At 41.8% G+C, this 18245-nt stretch overlaps 1 protein-coding gene across 2 annotated transcripts in view; it reads right to left on the bottom strand.

The window, feature by feature from the left end:
* LOC135246848 (protein NLRC3-like) overlaps nucleotides 1-15608 on the bottom strand; it is a 50382-nt gene extending 34774 nt beyond the window's left edge. Inside the window, exons 1-6 of one of the 2 annotated variants that reach the window (XM_064320124.1) lie at nucleotides 14530-15600; nucleotides 12161-12271; nucleotides 10492-10602; nucleotides 9460-9529; nucleotides 7266-7596; nucleotides 4718-6414 (exon numbers count right to left, since the gene is read on the bottom strand). In XM_064320124.1, the coding sequence (XP_064176194.1) occupies nucleotides 4760-6414; nucleotides 7266-7596; nucleotides 9460-9529; nucleotides 10492-10602; nucleotides 12161-12271; nucleotides 14530-14594 (2343 nt within the window). In that variant the 5' untranslated portion in view covers nucleotides 14595-15600 and the 3' untranslated portion in view covers nucleotides 4718-4759. Of the gene's footprint in view, nucleotides 1-4717; nucleotides 6415-7265; nucleotides 7597-9459; nucleotides 9530-10491; nucleotides 10603-12160; nucleotides 12272-14529 lie in introns of those variants that run through there. The other variant, XM_064320125.1, reaches the window with a different exon arrangement.
* Between the last annotated feature and the right edge of the window lie 2637 nt (nucleotides 15609-18245).

The raw sequence follows: 18245 nt of genomic DNA, 5'->3' as shown, positions 1-18245 counted from the left end.
TCCAAGTCACCTGGGCTGGTGCAGTATCAGCACCTCGCCCCCTTGCCACAGGAGTTCCCCAGGGCTCTGTCCTTGGTCCCCTCCTATTCTCCCTGTACACCCAATCTCTTGGTCCTGTAATCTCTGCCCATGGGTTGTCCTATCATTGTTATGCCGATGACACCCAACTCTTTCTCTCCTTCCCGCCCTCTGACACTCAGGTCTCTGCTTGCCTGAGGGACATCCAGAGCTGGATGGATAACCACCATCTTAAGCTGAACCCAGGTAAGACGGAGATGATCTTCATCCCTGCTCCATCCTCTAACCTTCTCGACTTTTCTATTTCCCTAGGGGACACTGTGGTGTCATCACCCACTGCAAAAAACCTTGGAGTGGTGATGGACAACAGACTGTCCCTCTCCCAGAACATCACGGCGGTGAGTCGAACATGCAGGTTCTTCCTGTACAACATCTGGAGAATCCGCCCCTTCCTCACCACCTACGCAACCCAGCTCCTGGTTCAAGCGATGGTCCTGTCCCGCCTGGACTACTGCAACTCACTACTGGCTGGTCTGCCAACATCCACCATCAGACCCCTGCAGCTCATCCAGAATGCTGCAGCACGTCTGGTCTACAACCTCCCCAGACATTCCCATGTCACCCCCCTGCTCACTGACCTCCACTGGCTGCCTGTTATGGCTCGCATCAAATTTAAGACCTTGGTGCTTGCATACCAGGCAGCTAAGGGGTCAGCACCAGGGTACATTCAGAGGATCATCAGACCCTACACACCAGCCAGACCTCTCCGTTCTGCCACCTCTGGACGCTTGGCACCTCCCCCTCTTCGCGTCTGTACTTCCCGCTCCCGTCTGCTGTCTGTCCTGGCCCCTCGCTGATGGAATGACCTCCCCGTGACGGTCAGAACAGCAGAGAATCTCACCACCTTCAAACGCAGACTGAAGACTCATCTCTTCAGGCTGCACCTCTCCCCACCCCTCCCTAGCCTATAGTTTAGCTCACTGTACCTAGTTACACTAACATAATCATATTATCCTATCTGGCAGGATTGTTTTTGTCTGATTAGGTGTGATTAGATGTGATTCCAGTGCTAGTTTGTACTTGGTAGGATTCTTGCTTGCTGAACAAGCTTACTCTACAGGGTTGGAGTCCTGATTGATGTGGTCACTTCTGGCACTACGATCCTTACTTCACTCTAGTGTTTCTTTTGCACCTCTACATCATGAACCTATGCATTTGTTGTACGTCGCTCTGGATAAGAGCGTCTGCTAAATGCCTATAATGTAATGTAATATTGTACGTAGCAAATATACAATAACTTGTACATGTACTCAAATTCAGTTCAGAAGCAAGTATAAACTATAAGTATAAAATGTTTTCTGGAGAAATATGCTTCCTGTAGTTACTCAGCAGCAGTTTTGTACATGAATTTCAATGTGTTCCATGAGGTAATTCGAAATATTTGACTCTTTGATCTGACACAAAGTTTGCATGACATTGTAAAATGGTAAGATTACAAAACACAGGGCCAAGTGACTTGAAAGAATTGAGGAAATATTGGGTAGCATTGCTTTGAAATACATCTTATGTAATTTTGGTGAGGCAAGATAGCCTATATTGTTTGTAGTACCGTAACTTGGCATCATTTTGATATCAATACTTTTGAGTAACTTGGCATTTTTGTACGTTGAAAACGTGTTTTTTATGAGATATCATTTCTTTTTGCAAAGCGTTTTATTATGAGAATGAGAAATGCGAAGTGACCCTGTAAGAAACGGTTGTGGATTATGGCTATCCTTGTGTGAATTTGTACAGTCTGATGAGCGTGTACTGTTTAGCAGTTTCAGTTTGCTATATATGTAAAACAGTGGCTGTGACAAAGGGTGCGGTGGCGTAAGTGTAAACGCAACAGAAACGCAGGTGAAATATGGCCAGTGTATGTACTCACGAATTTGACGGCCATCCAATGAGCTTTGATTGAGAAAAGAATCAGCAAGCCCGTAGAATTAGAGCTGCCTAGGTCGCAAGTTGTGTACCCTGCTGTCCCACTCCGTTGTCTGTTATTTCGAGGAGATGCACTTTTAGTGTTTGTAAGGTTTATAAGGCATTTTGATAGGCTTATCTGCAGGTGGGAACCCTGTTCGCTGTTTTGCTAAGCTAGAACCGGAAAACTTGATAGTGGAGAATAGGAGCAGACGCATATGTCCCAGCAGGCTTTGCATATGAGAAAATAACAAGAGTGTGAGAGAAATTAGGATGAAATGATGAAATTTCGTAGTTGAAACAATGTGTTTTTAGCAGAATGGGCATGTAGGTGAAGGTTGACATGATCACAGACTATAGTGCGAAGTAAATGAAGTGACCATGAGCGAGCTTAGTATCCCTGTCAAATCGTATATATAACAGTCTGTATAAAGCATTAGTCATTAATGTGGAGGGTTAAGTAACATGAAGTCTATTGCACTGATGTGCTTTTCTCATGTTCAGTCGTAGTAGTTATACTTATGAGTGAGTCATGATTTTAAATGTAATGTTTTAATGGGGAGTTGCAGAACGTACATACGTAGTAATTGTTTGTATGTGGCTAGATAGAGAACAGGGCGAGGTAACATGAATGTAGAAACGTGGCATTTGCTGATAAGGTTTTGTACGGTAGCCAAGTGAAGAAATAGAGTTAGTAGAAATGGCACAGTGGTGAACCGGTGTAACTTTTTAATAAAATGAATACATTTGCCGTCATGAAATGCATATGGGTGGCCGTGAGTGAGTTTTGGGAAAGAAAATATAAAAGCGTAAGAAAACGTTAGTGTAAAAGAGGAAATTATCTGCCTGAGGGCGAGGCGGGATTCAATCCTTCAACCGGAGGTTTACCAGTCTGTGACTTTGTTAGTGCAGCACCATGACATAGCTATGCAATGCGTGAAATATCATTAGCAAACCTGTCCGTGGTTTTAAAGAAGAACACAGTAAGGACAGAAGAGCTCCCGTTGAATCCATATGGCTTTGCAATATTGTAGCCGGTTAATAACTGAACGTGCAGACGGTACGTCATAATGCAGTGTATACGTTCGGTGAACAGCGGGTAGATATGGTGCAAAAGCAATAATTGAGAAGTAGTAGACAATTATTAGTGAGGGTAAAAGCAGGTTAAAGAAACGTGTCTCTAGCTGGGCTTGAACCTACTACCCCATGTTCCCAAGACTGTAACCTTACCCACTAGGCCACAGGCAGATTAGTTGTTTAAGCTGGAAATGTTTCAGAATAAAAAGGTATGGGTATTTTGCGTGTGTATGCGAGTTTTGATTGGGTCGTGAGGGTGAGGATTTGGCTTGTGTCGGTAAAATGTCCAAAGGGGAGACATGTTGTTAGTGGGATAGGCGGCAGGGAAAATAAGAATGAGAAAAGAAGAAGAAAGAGAAGAAGAAGAAGAAGAAAAAGCAAAATCCCTTAGTTTGGGGCTTTATTGCGGGGACATGTGAAGTTGTTTATGAAATCTGTCTGTTGAAATGGGGTCAAAATGTACAGAATTTAATGTTTTTAAGGGCTGAGTGTCTGTGGCTGTTGTGGTTATTTCTGTGGGGAACCCTGAAAAGTACCAAACTCTCGGTGCTGTATAGGTATGGGGCATGCCCCTGCCAAGGCGTAACTTGGTGGGATGGCATACCTGCCATCCCAATCTGAGGGGTGTAAAGCCAGTCTCCCACCTGTCTCATTCAAGTAGCTTACACAATTAACTCCACTGCCCAAATAGCTGGCATTGGACTGCATAACTGAATGCAGCTTTCCTTTAAAATAGTTCAACTGAAATAAACAAAATATTTCTTGTATCTGTGTTATGTGTTTATGGACTCACATGTGTGGCACAGTTATAAGCCAAAATAGCACGAGTTAAAACCTGGTATGGGTTGGTTTGACTGCAAACGCATTATTCAACACCAAACTAACACAGTGCCGAATGTTTCTATTGGCACAACCCCGATTGCGCCAAAAAAACCCATGTTGACACAACCAGATTAACATTACATTACATTACAGGCATTTAGCAGACGCTCTTATCCAGAGCGACGTACAACAATTAGCCACAGACCATAAAACTAATAACTCTGGTGAAAGTGAAAAATATGACACAAGCAATTCCAGGTGTGTTTGAGCCTGTGCTGTCACAAAATAGGGCACCTTTTCTTAATTCTGTAACTTAATATAGCATCTCTTCATTTTAATCTGCTTGAATTGTATGTTCTGATAAAGGTTGATTATCAGATTACTCTGATATCAATAAACTCCTTATTTATTTCACAATTGCTATCTTTGCAAATAATTAGTAAATGTATTAAATTAGTAAATAGTAATAGTAAATTAAATTAAATATATGATAAGTGATCAGGTTTTGCATTTGATGCTTATGTTCTGGATATAACATATCAAATGAGGGCACTAGTTAAAACATCTTGATTCAGAAATCTTTTTTTTTAAACCAAATTTTCACTTGCCTTTTATTCTTACTAGAAATTGAAAGTGGGAAAATATGTGGTCAATCATCTACATTATTAATGACATAATACTCACATGGCCTTCCTGGAGTTCCTCACTACAGGTACCAGTCTCTGATGACCTGCTGCTGATGTGTTGTAGGTCTTCAAATCAAACTCATCCAGGACCCCCTCTGACATCAGTAACGCAAAGGGCTTTGGTTCCAGCTCTTTATCAGAAAGTTTTCCTGATCTCAGGGAATTCTGGATTTCCTGCATTAGGTAGTTGTTATTCAGTTCATTGAGACAGTGGAACAGATTGATGGTCCTCTCTGCTGAAGACTCCTTTCTGATCCTCTCCTTAATGTACTGGACTGTTTTCTCAATGGTCTCTGATCTGCTTTCTGTCTGTGGCAGTAGTCTTTGAAAGAAGGTAAACATGGAGTTTTTTTTTGTCTTCCTTCATCAGATCTGCTTTCTGTCAGTGTCAGTAGTCCTCCTAAGAGAGTCTGAATGGAGTCCAGTGAGAGGCCAAGAAGGAATCGGAGGAAAAAGTCCAGGTGTCCATTCTTACTCTCTAAGGCCTGATCCACTGCACTCCTGTGTAACTCAGACAGCTGCACTCTGTCACTGTGAGGTTTTGATTCTTCTGCTCTGAGTACATTTCTGTTCTCATTTACACATGAATGAAACACAAACAAGGCAGCCAGATACTCCTGAATGCTCAGATGCACAAAGCAGTAGACCTTCTCCTGGTGCAACCCACACTCCTCTTTAAAGATCTTTGTGCACACCCCAGAGTACACTGAAGCTTCACTGACATCAATGCCACTCTCTTTCAGGTCCTCTTCATAGAATATCAGATTGCCCTTTTCCAGCTGTAGAAAAGCCAGCTGTCCCAGTTTCAGGATGATTTCTGTATCTGATGCTGACATCTTCTTTGTGTCTGTCTCATCAGTGCCATGATATTTCTGATTCTTCACATTAGTCTGAATGAGCAGAAAGTGTGTGTACATTTCAGTCAGAGTTTTGGGCAGATCTCCACTCTCTGTTTCAGCCAACATTGTCTCCAGAACAGTAGCAGAAATCCAGCAGAAGACTGGTATGTGACACATGATGTAGAGGCTCCTGGATGACTTCATGTGTGAGATAATTCTGCTGGCCTGGTTCTCATCTCTGATTTTCTTCCTGAAGTACTCCTCTTTCTGCGGGTCATTGAACCCTCGTACCTCTGTCACCTGGTGGACGCACTCAGGAGGGATCTGATTGGCTGCAGCTGGTCGGGAGGTGATCCAGAGGAGAGCAGAGGGAAGCAGATTCCCCTTAATGAGGTTTGTCAGCAGCACATCCACTGATGATGACTCTGTTATATCGGAGCAGTACTTATTACTTTGGAAATTTAGAGGAAGTCGACACTCATCCAGTCCATCAAAGATAAATACAACTTTGACTTCATCACCTTCAACACTTTTGATCTCTTCCAGCTGTGGAAAGTAGTGCTGCAGAAGCTGCATCAGACTGAATTCTCTTTTCTCCTGCAGATTCAGATCTCGGAAAGGAAGAGTGAAGATGAAATCAACGTCCTGATTGGCTTTTCCTTCTGCCCAGTCCAGAATGAACTTCTGCACAGAGACAGTTTTCCCAATGCCAGAGATGCCCTTTGTAAGCACAGTTCTGACAGGTTTCGCTTGTCTAGGTAAAGGCATAAAGATGTCATTGCAGAGGATTGCAGTCTCCTGTGTGGTTTGTCTCTTGAATGCTGTCTCAATCTGTCTGACTTCGTGTTCATCACTGACCTCCCCACTTCCCCCCTCTGTGATGTAGAGCTCTGTATAGATCTCATTGAGGACGGTTGGCTGGCTCTGCTTTGCTAAACCTTCAAATATGCATTCAAACTTCTTCTTCAGATGAGTTTTCAGTGCCTGCTGGGCTCTTTTTATGGACTCATCTGAAGAGAGGAAATACGAGAAATAATCATTTAAAAAATGTGATAAACATTTCCCACTCAAGAAAAAACAGCCAATAAAAGTATTAGTGCATTCTGTCTTCACAATATTTCACACAGTGTTATATGCTTATAACAGTATGTTACACACCTAACACAGCATTACACACCTCTCTCACAGTGTGTTACACACCTCTCACACAGCATTACACACCTCTCTCACAGTATTACATACCTTCCATCATTGAAATAGAATTTCTTGCTGACAGCAGCATCAGTGTCACTGTCACTCTCGCTATAATCGTTTTCGACCGAATTAACACTAATGGGTATTTTTTTCATTATGATGAAAAGGAGCGCTTTTTCGATTCCGAGTTCCCAACCAACTGCCTCCAACAAGGACACCCCGTTGCAGGGTCATGCTTTTGCTTTTGGAACGAGCTTCTTTACAGCATGAGACACCAAGAGGCCCTTATAATGTGATACTTTTATACTGATTGCTGAGATTGATTCTGGGATACAAACTCAGGGCAGTATGTCTGATGGGACAGTGGTCTAGTTACTGGTTTTTGAGCACAAGATTCTGCCTTTAAACCCCCTCAGGGACATTTAATCTTGTCCATTTCCTTGTCCCTGTAATAACTGCTTGAGGCAATATGTTAATAAATTTAAATGTAAAATGAATAAATGTTATTTTTGGCCTTTTATTTAGAGTATGTAATATTGTCAATGTAAAACAGTATTATGAAAGTGTAGATGCTGTAAATCAGAACATTGATCACTGTTAGATTTGCTATCTAAACTCATATCAAAATTCTAGTTGACACACAGTAGCAATGAGAGAAAGCTCTTACTGTGCTCATCTCTTTCCAGTGAATCAGCGAGATCCATCTGCTTCATCTTCCTGAGGATGTGGAGTGTGATCTTCAGAGACCCCTCACTGCCACAGGTCTCCAGCATCTTCTCAACTATGCACACAGCCTCAGGATCCTCCTGCTCTCTCTCAATGCATTCTGGGTAATCATCAACTTCACGTCTGATGAACAATTCATAAATGAACTTCATAATCTTAGCCAGCCAAGTAGGCTCTTCAAGACAGCATTCTGGGCAAACCTGACTCAGATGGCTCTGAAACAGTTTCAACTTCTCATCCTTCTTCAGCTTCATCAGAGTGCGCAGGAGAGACTGAAATAAACAAATGAAGAGGTGTGCTGTATCAGTGTGAAATAAACACATGAAGAGGTGTGCTGTATCAGTGTGAAAAACACGAACAGGTGTGCTGTATCAGTGTGAAATATACACATAGAGGTGTGCTGTATCAGTGTAAAATAAACACAGGAAGAGGTGTGCTGTATCACAATAATAAATAAACACGAAAAATAAAATGGGCCATAATTCATGAACCATAACAGTGAATTTGTACGATGCTATGTGTAAGGTTACAAATGCATCCGTAAATTATCCTGGATAAAGACATGACTCCTTTATATTGGCCAACTCTGTCACTCCTGCAGTCTTCTAGGGGAATCCCCCTCCTGGAGGGGTGGCTGTTAGGGGGCAATGGCTGTCCGATAAAGACACAGATGAAGATAATATAATAGAGCATGTGAACAGTCATTCAGTCGAAAACTCACAAAAACATGTACTGTAGCCCAATAGAGAGGACGTTTGGAATGCTGAAAATACACTTCAGATGTTAGCATAAGTCAGGTGGAACATTACAATACAGCCCTCAGAAGGCCTGAATATTCTTTGTGGCGTGTTGCATAACGTTGCCAAAGTCATGGATATGTCAGACATAAACAAGGACACATTACAGGACTTTAGAAGGCGTGATGGTGAACTGAATGTGCTGATGCATGTTAATGAAGTGAGAAACCCCGGCAGCACGGGCGAGGAGGAATCAGCTGGCAGAAGAGCAGCTTCATCTATAGCCAGCCAAGCAGACAGAATGGTTTATTTGATTGAAAAAATCCACAACATTGCCCAGCGAATACTGCATTTATTTCAACATTTTAAATCACCTTTATTGATTTATTTTCAAATATGGTCTGCGGGATTCATTGTGCATGATGGTTGTTTTTTTAGATCTCAGAATTTTAATGGACTCACGCAGACACAGGTCTTTAATGACAGAGGTAAATCTGTCTTTTTAAATCCACCATTATATTATCAATCCACCAAGGTGCAAGTGCAGGTGGCTATTAGAGGGAATGGGAGATGATATGCTGACTGGTTTATAACATGTTTATGCCCAAGACACACCTATAAATTAAGGCAGTAAGTTCAGCCCATCGGAACCCTGTGCCTTACATTGCACTCAAATAATCCACTGTCAAACGAGTAGCCTTAAGTGGGTTTGGACACAACCTAAATATATGTGTGCCATGTGCTTTACTATGCACTAAGATCATTAAAATAGAAATTAAAATCATTAAAATTTATTACATTTTTTAAATGTTTAAGTAAAAAGCTGGTTTATTGTGTTCATATGATATTCCACTTTGGATGGTCATGAATAATATAAAAAAGCTGCAATATGTTATTAATGTTAAGGGCAATGTTAGGCACTTGTAAACATTACCCTTGCACTATATTATCCATCCTCCAGTGGTCGTTGCTCCCCCTCCCTTATTATGGTGTTCGCGGCCAAATTTGGCCGGTCTGCTTTAACTGCTTTTATATTAACACAAAAATCATAAATCATCACCAAATTGTGTTTAACACCTTTTTAAGCTGTGAAACAGTGTCTTCAACTAGTGGTTAACATGGATGGGTGGGGGGTGAGGGGGTTGTGTTTGTGGATGTGTGGGTGAGTGGGTGTATGTATGGGGATGTTTTCCATCTGCTGGATGAACATAATATAGTCTTACCCATTCATTTCCTATAGCGGTCATTTTAGACCTGGAACACCTCAGGAGTGACAAAGTTGACTAAACCACTCAAAATTCAATGAAAGCGGTGATCAGCAATTTAATGTGTTCAAATGTCTAGTGTGGAGGAAAACATAAGGTCTTAAGACAATCAGAAGAAAAAAAGATCTCATACCTGTTTTGCGGAAGATAATTTATCCGAGCTCTTCTCTTCAAAAGAGCTGTACTCCAGTGACTGCTGGATCCTGTGAACAAAACATGGAGACAGAGCGTCCAGTTAAACTCATCCTCTTACTGCAGCTCTAACTCACAGCACATAGAGACAGGGCTTCCAGTTAAACTCATCCTATTACAGCAGCTCCATCCAGAAGAATCCGTTTTACACATTGTGTACTGAACCATTTGCGCAGATTCTCTCTTAAACACACATCAGAGTTAAGACCAAACTATTATATCTGATTAAAAGCTTGTTTATGTAACACTGAAGACTAAAAGGTCACCATGTGCTTATTCAATATTCATGCTATATTACTTAACACAGCCAATCATTTACTTTGTTCAGTCTTACTATATGCTTATCTATTAGCCATGCATCAATAAGAAATAGAACTGTACAAATCATAGGTAAAACACTTTGAGCTATTAAAAAGGAGGGAGTGCCCCAGTTGTCTTCAGTTTGAGCGTTTCCATCTTGTTGTGTGTAAGTGCCAAACACGTTCTGCAGAAATATATCCTATTTCTTAGATGGATATACCTCGTTGTGCCTGGTTATTCTAGGGGGAGAATTTACTCTGCTCAGCAACACCCACCTACACTTGAATGTGGCTCAACATACCCATCTACACCTGATAATGACGTAAAGCAACCACCGACACCGGAATATAACAACACACCATAAACAACTGAATGTGACATAATACACTCACCCACACCTGAAAGTGATATCATACACTAACAATACCTGAATATGACAAAATACACCCACCAGAACCTGAAAATGACATCATAAACCAAACCTGCACCTGAATGTGACATAATACACCCGCGTACACATGCACATAGTGTACCATACTATCTACACCTGAATGAGACTTGACACACCCACATACACAGGAATATGACATGGAGCACCCAACCTACACCAGAAATTAGCCAGTCAGATTAAGTTTAATTAAATAGTAGTGTCAATATGAACCTGTTCATTTACCTTGAATCACCTGGAAACTCTTCTCTGAAGTTGAGTATCCTCCATATTGAATCATCATTCTTCATAGACACACAGCTGGGTACAGGTGACCCTGCTCTTTCTACCTGAACCCTGTGAACAGAACATGGAGACAGAGCTTCCAGTTAAACAAATCCTCTTACTGAAGCTCTAACTCACAGCACATGGAGACAGAACTTCCAGTTAAACTCATCCTCTTACTGCAGCTCTAACTCACAGCACATGGAGACAGGGCTTCCAGTTAAACTCATCCTCTTACTGCAGCTCTATCCAGAAGAACCAGTTTACACATTGTGTACTGAACCATTTGCGCAGATTCTCTCTTGAACACACATCAGAGTTAGAAACGAATGAGAGTTGCGCACAGAATACGCAAAGCAAGTTCCGTAAGGAAACTCAAAAATTGCAGCTGACCAATCGGTCGGCTCCATTAACCTCATACTCACGCGTTTCCACAATCATCCAATTGCATACACACAACACTCTTCTCTTACACATCCAATCACAGGCACACATCACCAATGGAGTGCCTTTTTAAACCACCAATCAGACCTCTCAGTGCTGCTGCTTGCCTGCGCTGCTATTGCCTGCTTCAAAGCTGCTGCTCAGAACTGCACTCACCCTCCACCACCCCATCATCACCTGCTGTTTGGATCTGCTTCTACATACTGGGGGGTTTACTGGTATTCTTTCTGTTTAGTAGGGGAGATGTATAGTACTCCCTGTTAGACAAAGTTAGTGCGTGCACTAATATCTAAAGCAGATCCATTCACCACCAAACCAAAAATATGTATTTACATATCCATGTAAGTATTTTAATACGTCTATTGTCCATAACTGCACAAAATGTGGTTGCAGTTCGCTCCATGATGATTAATTCACATGAAATATGAAGCCACTCCTGTCTGAGCTGTGTTAACAGCTAGAATATAGGGACAGAGTGAGGAATGGAGGGAGGGGAAGTTTAACTCTGATACTGCAGGAAATGGATCCAGGGTCATTTATTGCAGAAATTTAACAAGAAAAAAGACAATCTAAACAGCTGTGAGCCAACATGGTATACCACACCTACACCTGAACAGACCATAATACACTCACCTACACCTTAATGTGACATAATGCACCTGCCGACACCTGAATGTGACATAATACACCCACCTACATCGCAATGTGACATAATACACTCACTGACACATGAATGTGACATAATACACCCACCTACATCGGAATGTGACATAATACACTCACTGACACTTGAATGTGACATAATACACCTACCTACATCGGAATGTGACATAATACACCCACCTACATCGGAATGTGACATAATACACCCACCTAGATCTGAATGTGACATAATACACCCACCTACACCTGAATGTGACATAATACACCTACCTACACCTGAATGTGACATAATACACCCACCAGCACCTGAAAATGACATCATAAACCAAACCTGCACCTGAATGTGACATAATACACCCACATACACATGCACATAGTGTACCATACTATCTACACCTGAATGAGACATGACACACCCACATACACATGAATATGACATGGAGCACCCAACCTACACCAGAAATTAGCCAGTCAGATTAAGGTTTAATTAAATAGTAGTGTCAATATGAACCTGTTCATTTACCTTGAATCACCTGGAAACTCTTCTCTGAAGTTGAGTATCCTCCATATTGAATCATCATTCTTCATAGACACACAGCTGGGTACAGGTGACCCTGCTCTTTCTACCTGAACCCTGTGAACAGAACATGGAGACAGAGCTTCCAGTTAAACGAATCATCTTACTGAAGCTCTAACTCACAGCGCATGGAAACAGAACTTCCAGTTAAACTCATCCTCTTACTGCAGCTCTAAATCACAGCACATAGAGACAGGGCATCCAGTTAAACTCATCCTCTTACTGCAGCTCTATCCAGAAGAATCTGTTTTACACATTGTGTACTGAACCATTTGTGCAGTTTCTCTCTTGTACACACATCAGAGTTAGAAACGAATGAGCGTTGTGCACAGAATGCGCAAAGCACGTTCTGTCAGGAAACTCAAAAATTGCAGCTTACCAATCGGTCGGCTCCATTAACCTCATACTCACGCGTTTCCGCAATCATCCAATTGCATACAAACAACACTCTTCTCTTACCCATCCAATCACAGGCACACATCAACAACGGAGTGCCTTTTTAAACCACCAATCAGACCTCTCAGTGCTGCTGCTTGCCTGCGCTGCTTTTGCCTGCTTCACTGCTGCTGCTCAGAACTGCACTCACCCTCCACCACCCCATCATCACCTGCTGTTTGGATCTGCTTCTACATACTGGGGGGTTTACTGGTATTCTTCCTGTTTAGTAGGGGAGATGTATAGTACTCCCTGTTAGACAAAGTTAGTGCGTGCACTAATATCTAAAGCAGATCCATTCACCACCAAACCAAAAATATGTATTTACATATCCATCTAAGTATTTTAATACGTCTATTGTCCATAACTGCATAAAATGTGGTTGCAGTTTGCTCCTTGTTGATTAATTCACATAAAATATGAAGCCACTCCTGTCTGAGCAGTGTTAACAGCTAGAATATAGGGACAGAGTGAGGAATAGAGGGAGGGAGGGGAGTTTTAACTCTGATACTGCAGGAAATGGATCCAGGGTCATTTATTGCAGAAATTTAACAAGAAAAAACACCATCTAAACAGTAGTGAGCCAACACGGTATACCACACCTACACCTGAACACACCATAATACACTCACCTACACCTGAATGTGACATAATACACCTACCTACACCTGAATGTGACATAATACACCTACCTACACCTGAATGTGACATAATACACCCACCTACATCGGAATGTGACATAATACACCCACCTACACCGGAATGTGACATAATACACCCACCTACACCGGAATGTGACATAATACACCCACCTACATCTGAAGTTAAAAATAATGCATGTACGTGTGTTTGTGTGTGTCTGTGTGTATATGTGCTTTCATTCTCTTTGTCTTATACACTTCTAGAAATCCAAACTGGTGAGCTTGGCTTTCCTCCTTATCCTCCCCCTGCCATCCTGCCAGGGAGGAACTGGCTGTGATGCCAAGATGCCCAGGACTCTGAAAGCAACCGATCGATAAAAGACCAAACTATTATATCTGATTTAAAGCTTGTTTATGTAACACTGAAGACTAAAAGGTCACCATGAGCTTATTCAATATTCATGCTATATTACTAGACACAGCCAATAATTTACTTTGTTCAATTTTACTATATGATTATGAAATAGCCATGCATCAATAAAAAATAGAACTGTACAAATCATAGGTAAAACACTTTGCGCTATTAAAAATGAGGGAGTGCCCCAGTTTTCTTCAGATTGAGCGTTTCCATCTTGTTGTGTGTAAGTGCCAAACACGTTCTGCAGAAATATATCCTATTTCTTAGATGGATATACCTCGTTGTGCCTGGTTATTCTAAGCGGAGAATTTACGCTGCTCAGCAACACCCACCTACACTTCAATGTGGCACAACATACCCATCTACACCTGATAACGACATAACACACCTGTCTACAACTGAACACGATATAAGGCACCCACCTACACTTGAATGTGAAACAATATACCCATCTACACCTGATAATGACGTAAAGCAACCACCGACACCGGAATATAACAACACACCATAAACAACTGAATGTGACATAATACACTCACCCACACCTGAAAGTGATATCATACACTAACAATACCTAAATAAGACAAAATACACCCACCAGCACCTGAAAATGACATCATAAACCAAACCTGCACCTGAATGTGACATAATACACCCACATACACATGCACATAGTGTACCATACTATCTACACCTGAATGTGACATGACACACCCACATACACATGAATATGACATGGAGCACCCAACGTACACCAGAAATTAGCCAGTCAGATTTAGGTTTAATTAAATAGTAGTGTCAATATGAACCTGTTCATTTACCTTGAATCACCTGGAAACTCTTCTCTGAAGTTGAGTATCCTCCTCATTGAATGATCACTCTTCATAGACACACAGCTGGGTACAGGTGACCCTGCTCTTTCTACCTGAACCCTGTGAACAGAACATGGAGACAGAGCTTCCAGTTAAACTCATCCTCTTACTGCAGCTCTAACTCACAGCACATGGAGACAGAGCTTCCAGTTAAACTCATCCTCTTACTGCAGCTCTAACTCACAGCACATAGAGACAGGGCTTCCAGTTAAACTCATCCTCTTACAGCAGCTCTATCCAGAAGAATCTGTTTTACACATTGTGTACTGAACCATTTGCGCAGTTTCTCTCTTGAACACACATCAGAGTTAGAAACGAATGAGCGTTGCGCACAGAATGCGCAAAGCAAGTTCTGTCAGGAAACTCAAAAATTGCAGCTGACCAATCGGTCGGCTCCATTAACCTCATACTCACGCGTTTCCACAATCATCCAATTGCATACACACAACACTCTTCTCTTACCCATCCAATCACAGGCACACATCACCAATGGAGCGCCTTTTTAAACCACCAATCAGACCTCTCAGTGCTGCTGCTTGCCTGCGCTGCTTTTGCCTGCTTCACTGCTGCTGCTCACAACTGCACTCACCCTCCACCACCCCATCATCACCTGTTGTTTGGATTTGCTTCTACATACTGGGGGGTTAACTGGTATTCTTCCTGTTTAGTAGGGGAGATGTATAGTACTCCCTGTTAGACAAAGTTAGTGCGTGCACTAATATCTAAAGCAGATCCATTCACCACCAAACCAAAAATATGTATTTACATATCCATGTAAGTATTTTAATACGTCTATTGTCCATAACTGCATAAAATGTGGTTGCAGTTCGCTCCATGATGATTAATTCACATGAAATATGAAGCCACTCCTGTCTGAGCTGTGTTAACAGCTAGAATATAGGGACAGAGTGAGGAATGGAGGGAGGGGAAGTTTAACTCTGATACTGCAGGAAATGGATCCAGGGTCATTTATTGCAGAAATTTAACAAGAAAAAAGACCATCTAAACAGATGTGAGCCAACATGGTAAACCACACCTACACCTGAACACACCATAATACACTCACCTACACCTTAATGTGACATAATGCACCTGCCGACACCTGAATGTGACATAATACACCCACCTACATCGGAATGTGACAAAATACACTCACCTACATCTGAATGTGACATAATACACTCACCTACCTCTGAACATGCCATAATACACCCACCAAGACCAGAATGTGACATAATACACCCACCTACACCTGAATGTGACATAATACACCCACCTACATCGGACTGTGACATAATACACCCACACTACACCTGAAGTTAAAAATAATGCATGTACGTGTGTTTGTGTGTGTGTTCTGTGTGTATGTGTTTTCTTTCTCTCTGTCTTATACACTTCTAGAAGTCCAAACTGGTGAGCTTGGCTTTCCTCCTTATCCTCCCCCTGCCATCCTGCCAGGGAGGAACCGGCTGTGATGCCATGATGCCCAGGACTCTGAAAGCAACCGATCGATAAAATACCAAACTATTATATCTGATTTAAAGCTTGTTTATGTAACACTGAAGACTAAAAGGTCACCATGTGCTTATTCAGTATTCATTGCTATATTACTAGACACAGCCAATCATTTACTTTGTTCAATCTTACCATATGCATATGTATTAGCCATACATCAATAAGAAACAGAACTGTACAAATCATAGGTAAAACACTTTGAGCTATTAAAAAGGAGGGAGTGCCCCAGTTGTATTCAGTTTGAGCGTTTCCATCTTGTTGTGTGTAAGTGCCAAACACGTTCTGCAGAAATATATCCTATTTCTTAGATGGATATACCTCGTTGTGCCTGGTTATTCTAGGGGGAGAATTTACTCTGCTCAGCAACACCCACCTACACTTGAATGTGAACAATAACCCATCTAACCGATAATGACTAAACACCTTCTACAACTGAACAGATATAATGCACCCACCTACACTGAATTGAACAATATACCCATCTACACCTGATAATAACGTAAAGCAACCATCGACACCGGAATATAATAACACACCATAAACAACTGAATGTGACATAATACACTCACCCACACCTGAAGATGACAAACAACACCAACCTACACCTGAATATGATATAATAAACCATCAACCCCTGAATATGACATAACACACCCACCTACATCAAAATGTGACATTATACACCAACCTGCAGATGAATGTGACGTAATATGCTTATCTACACCTGAAAATGACATAATACATCCATCGACACCTGAATGTGGCATAAAACACCCACCTACACCTGAATATGACATAACACATCCATCGACACCTGAATGTGAAATAATACACCCATCTACACCTGGATGTGGCATAAAACACCCAACTACACCTGAAAGTGATATCATACACTAACAATACCTGAATATGACAAATTACACCCATCAGCACCTGAAAATGACATCATAAACCAAACCTGCACCCGAATGTGACATAATACACCCACGTATACCTGCACATAGTGTACCATACTATCTACACATGAATGTGACATGACACACCCACATACACATGAATATGACATGAAGCACCCAACCTACACCAGAAATTAGCCAGTCAGATTAAGGTTTAATTAAATAGTGGTGTCAATATGAACCTGTTTTTTTCCCTTTGGGGAATAGGAAAAAATTTTCAGTTGAGTATCCCCCAAAAATTGAATCAAAATTTCTTATAGCCACACAGGGGGGGTGGTGACCCTGCCTTTCTCTAAACCCCGAAAAGAACAGGGAAACAGAGCCCATTAAAAAAATCACCCCCCTTAAATTTTTCTCCCACACATAGGGCGGGTTCCAGTTAAACTCATCCTCTTACTGCAGCTCAACTCACAGCACAGGGAAAAGGGCCCAGTTAAACCACCCTCTTCCTGCAGCTCAACTAACCCCCACATGGAGCCAGATTTTTAATTAAACTAAAATAACCCTTTTTTAAAAACTAAAACTCACTGCACCCCCGAAAGGACTTTTTACCCAGGGAAAAAGCCAGGGGGAAGCAAAATTTAAACAGTAGTGTCTTTTGAACCTGTGAATTTTTCCCCTTAAACCCCGGAATTCCCCAAGTGAATTTAATCCATAACGATCACTCTTAGGACAGACAGGGGGTTTCAGGTACCCCTTTCCTCCGGCCCGGATAAACATAGAGACAGAGCTTCCAGTTAAACCTCCTTTTTGGCCTCCCCAATGGAGCAGAGTTCCCCCAGTTAAACTCATCCTCTCAGCTCTGACTCACAGCCAAGAACAAGCCCCAGTTAAACTCCCCCTCTTACCGCTCTAATCCCCAAATGGAGAAAAAATTCCATTAAAAACTCATCCTCTCACTAAAACCTCACAGCACATGGAAAAGTTGGAAACTTTTTCCCAAGCTTTCTCACCCTTGGAAAGCAATGTAAACTCATTCTCTTACTGCCCTCAAACCCCCATGGCAGATGGAGACAGAGCTTCCAGTTAAATTTAACCCTTTTTACTGCACCCCTAACTAAAGCAATGGATACCAAGTTCCCCCAGTTAAACTCCCCCTTTTTCCCCCTGCAGCTCTAACTCGGCACATGGAGACAGGTTTCCCAATTTAAAACCCCCTTTTTCCCCAGCTCTAACTCCTGCAGATGGAGAAAA

The sequence above is a fragment of the Anguilla rostrata genome, unplaced genomic scaffold, assembly GCF_018555375.3.
Source record: "Anguilla rostrata isolate EN2019 unplaced genomic scaffold, ASM1855537v3 scaf0948, whole genome shotgun sequence".
Lineage (NCBI taxonomy): Eukaryota > Metazoa > Chordata > Actinopteri > Anguilliformes > Anguillidae > Anguilla > Anguilla rostrata.
This window is presented reverse-complemented; position numbering and strand designations above follow the sequence as displayed.